Source organism: Atta cephalotes (assembly GCF_000143395.1).
Source record: "Atta cephalotes unplaced genomic scaffold scaffold00020, whole genome shotgun sequence".
NCBI classification, from domain to species: domain Eukaryota; kingdom Metazoa; phylum Arthropoda; class Insecta; order Hymenoptera; family Formicidae; genus Atta; species Atta cephalotes.
Window position 1 is genome coordinate 704,387 of NW_012130084.1, and position 3,778 is coordinate 708,164.

The 3,778-nt window shown below is 31.7% G+C and overlaps 1 protein-coding gene across 1 annotated transcript in view; it reads left to right on the forward strand.

The window, feature by feature from the left end:
* Positions 1–3,778, forward strand: part of LOC105619240 (serine/threonine-protein kinase ULK2) — a 7,308-nt gene that overhangs the window by 419 nt on the left and 3,111 nt on the right. The window contains exons 2-9 of the mRNA XM_012200764.1: positions 598–690; positions 831–881; positions 959–1,028; positions 1,308–1,484; positions 1,587–1,821; positions 2,118–2,438; positions 2,658–2,723; positions 3,231–3,515. Of these exons, the coding sequence (XP_012056154.1) occupies positions 598–690; positions 831–881; positions 959–1,028; positions 1,308–1,484; positions 1,587–1,821; positions 2,118–2,438; positions 2,658–2,723; positions 3,231–3,515 (1,298 nt within the window). The remainder of the gene's footprint in view (positions 1–597; positions 691–830; positions 882–958; positions 1,029–1,307; positions 1,485–1,586; positions 1,822–2,117; positions 2,439–2,657; positions 2,724–3,230; positions 3,516–3,778) is intronic.

Consider the following 3,778-nt stretch of genomic DNA (forward strand, 5'->3'; position numbering starts at 1 on the left):
TTTGTTTGTTCTTAGATATATTAAATATACTTCTTTGTGAAGATTCCATTGTTTTAGCAGTCTTGCAAGCTTTCTGAAACTTCTTTGTAAAATTTTATCAAGATAGATAACATAATATATATAGGATAAAGAAGTTTTCTTATAAGTATTGTGTCTACAATACTGGAAATCAGTCCAAGATCTCAGGCAGAGAAATAATGGATCAATCACATTAGTGAATTGTTTAAATATAGTTCGTTAATTCTTTCTGCAGTTAAGATCTTAAAATAATTTTTAGCATCACAACGTATTTTTGTATTAATAGGATATATTTGTAATATTTGTTAGAAGTTTGTGAGATTTTTAATATAGAATTTTGTTATTTTAGTGTTCTAAAGGAACCTACTTGTGAGATTTTTTTGTAAAATGTCTTCCGTGAGTTAAAATATCCATTAAACTTTTTAGATTTGAAATCTATATTCTACATTTTGAAATTTAATTTGAATTCATTTTTTTAAAATTAATTCAGATTAATTAATTTTATTACAGGATGATTTAATAATTTTTATTATATTAATACTGAATAATAATAATTTTGTCTATTTTTATATTTTGCAGAAACCAAATCTGGTAGTAGCTATCAAGAGCATCACAAAGAAGACTTTGGCTAAGTCACAAGACTTACTGAAAAAGGAGATCAAAATTTTAAAAGTATGTTCTTTTTGTTTATAACGAATTTTCAAAATTTCATGAACACAGAGAGAAAAAAGAATTATTAAAAAATATATGTTTGTTATAATATTGCATGATATTTTTATTGTAACAAAATTTTTATGTACTTTATCTTACAGGCATTAACTAAACTACATCATGAAAACGTTGTTGCATTGTACGATTGTAAGGTGAGACAATTATCTTTACAAGAATATTTATACAAAAATATTATGAAATCATTAAAATTAATATCATTTTGATGCAGGAATCTAATCATAATGTCTTCCTGGTTATGGAGTATTGTAATGGTGGAGATTTGGGAGATTATTTAAATGGTGAGCAGACACAACACACAAATTTTTTAAATTGCACAATATTTGAATAAAATGAAAACAATGAAACTTTAATGCATTAAGGTGCTTTTTTTATGCTGATGTTCGATGCTCATTTTTGGCGTTAAAATAAGTCAGATAATAAAAATTGACGTATCAAGCGTCAATTTTGATCACTTTGCTTATTTAATGCTGAAAATGAGCATCAAGCATCAGCATGAAAAGGCATCTATAGAGTGAATAGGGATTTAATGTATAAATAATTCATATCTTTTGTAATAGCAAAAGGTACCCTTTCCGAGGATACCATCCGATTGTTTCTCAAGCAGTTGGTTCGTGCAATGAAAGTACTGCACGCCAAAGGGATCGTCCACAGAGATCTGAAGCCACAAAATATCCTATTGAATCACAACTGTGGCAAAGCCTGTCCACAGCCACATGAAATAACATTAAAGATAGGTAAAAACATTTTTATTTCTCTATTTTCTCTATTTCTTTCTTCTTTCTTAAGATCGATTTCTCTATTAATAAATGACGTTGATACATTTCTTTTTGTTTCAGCGGATTTTGGTTTTGCTAGGTTTCTGCAGGAAGGCGTGATGGCTGCGACTTTGTGTGGATCGCCAATGTACATGGCGCCCGAAGTTATTATGTCTCTTCAATATGACGCTAAGGCGGATCTATGGTCCGTTGGGACTATATTATACCAGTGTCTTACCGGAAAGGCACCACATCCCGCAAATAATCCTCATGCACTCAAGTCGATTTACGAAAACACTGTGAATCTTGTTCCTAGGTACAGAAATGTCTAATAAGAATTTTTCATGTTTTATATCAATATATATAATTGATATTGGATGAAAATATTTCTGAATTATAGATTGAAATGTTTCATAAGCAGCGGATTCTTTATATGTTTATAGAATTCTTCATTGCGCCACTTGTCATACATTTATATTTAATCATATTAGCTTTTCCTAATTTTTTAATCTGGCCTGTTTCGAAATTCTTATTTTTTAAATTTTACGTTAAGAAGAAAAAATTATAGCAAAAAATAATATAGAAGAAAGAATATCATGTCTATTTTTTTAGTATACCACCTGGAACATCAACTGAACTGACAAATCTCTTGATGGGCTTGCTGAGACGCGAAGCGACTGACCGTATGGATTTCGATCAATTCTTTGGTCACCCTTTCCTCACGGGTGTTCGAGAGAGTCTAAGTCCAAGCCCCGTGCCTACCGATCTACCGGCGTCACCAGGGACAATGGCAATTCCGATTGAGGAAGGAACGCCGATTGTCAATAGATTGGAGCCCGAGACGACAGAGACTCCTTGCTCTAGTCCTGATGATGATTTCGTTCTTGTGCCGAGCGACATCAGCAGCGATACTGACAATAATCCGCCAATCAAGTAATATACATACATTAGATGATCCGAAAAGAAAAATGAATATTAAGAAAATTAGTAAAAGTTATACAAAACAATTAGGAAAAATTTAATATCGGATTTGAAATATCCTCTAAAACTGATTTCGTGATCTTTATATATTTTCATATCTTTATTTTTACTTTGTTATTTAAATATAAAATGTTTTATTAGAATGGTTGTCTTACATTCAATATTTCTTAGGTATACCAAACAAGTGAGTAGAGAAGCTGTTAGTCCACCTCGACCGTGCTTATCGAAATTGGGCGAGTACGTAACATTTTACTACTTCTTATAATGTTTTCTCTTGGCTGCACTATCGCCTATCAGTGTACAGACAGAACACTGTAGCAGACAGTGTAGCATGTTTCCTTGGCTGGTAGGCGAATTCATTCAGTGTAACGTGTTTCCATAGCTATAATGTAGTGCAAATTTTATGCACGAAGTGGGGTTTTGCTGCACGATCTCAAAGAAATGGTGTAGAGTCAATGTGACATTAAAAATTTGAAAATGGAAGTCAATTGGTAGCAGAATTAAACACGCATGAAATAGTGTAATTATAGTGTATGTACACTTTTGTAGAGCAGCACTGATGTAACACGCAACTAGTGTAGTGCGAAGTTATCCCAATTCCACTCAGTATCCCAAGAAAAAACGCTTAATTAAATATATCAAATTTTTATTTAATTAAATATTGCAAATTGTTTAGACATAAAATCAATTTATTATTTTATTATCGCATTTTTTATTACTTTTCTAACCATGATTATCCATTAGATATACTAGACAAACAAGTAGAGAAGCCATCAGTCCACCCAGACCATGCTATCTACCGATTTCTGAGCCGATTCCCGTTCCATGTCAACGAAATGCAGTGACTCAACAACCACCACAATCTCCCTCGACGAATGCTGCCCGTTCTGGCGGTAGCAGTGTCGTGCCTCGTTCACAACCGATTAGCATGAAACGTAGCGTGGATTCTCACAGAAATCATCCACCAAGCATTGGTTCCCTCAGTCCACCTAGTGTGCAGTTTGTCATCGGCACTCCGCCCGGCAGAAGGTATGGATATGTCCTCAAATGAGTTCAGATTCAAAAATATTTTCCTCCTTTTTTATAGATTCTTAAATAATCTAAATTATAGAATTTTACCTTTTTTTGAATTAGAATAAAATAATAATAAAATAATTAGCAGAGAAAAAAGAGAAATAATTTTTATTAATAAAAATAATTATATATATATATATATATATATATATATATATATATATATATATAGTAGTGTTAGTTAGTTAGTTAGTTAACGTTAATTACTATAGTAAGTA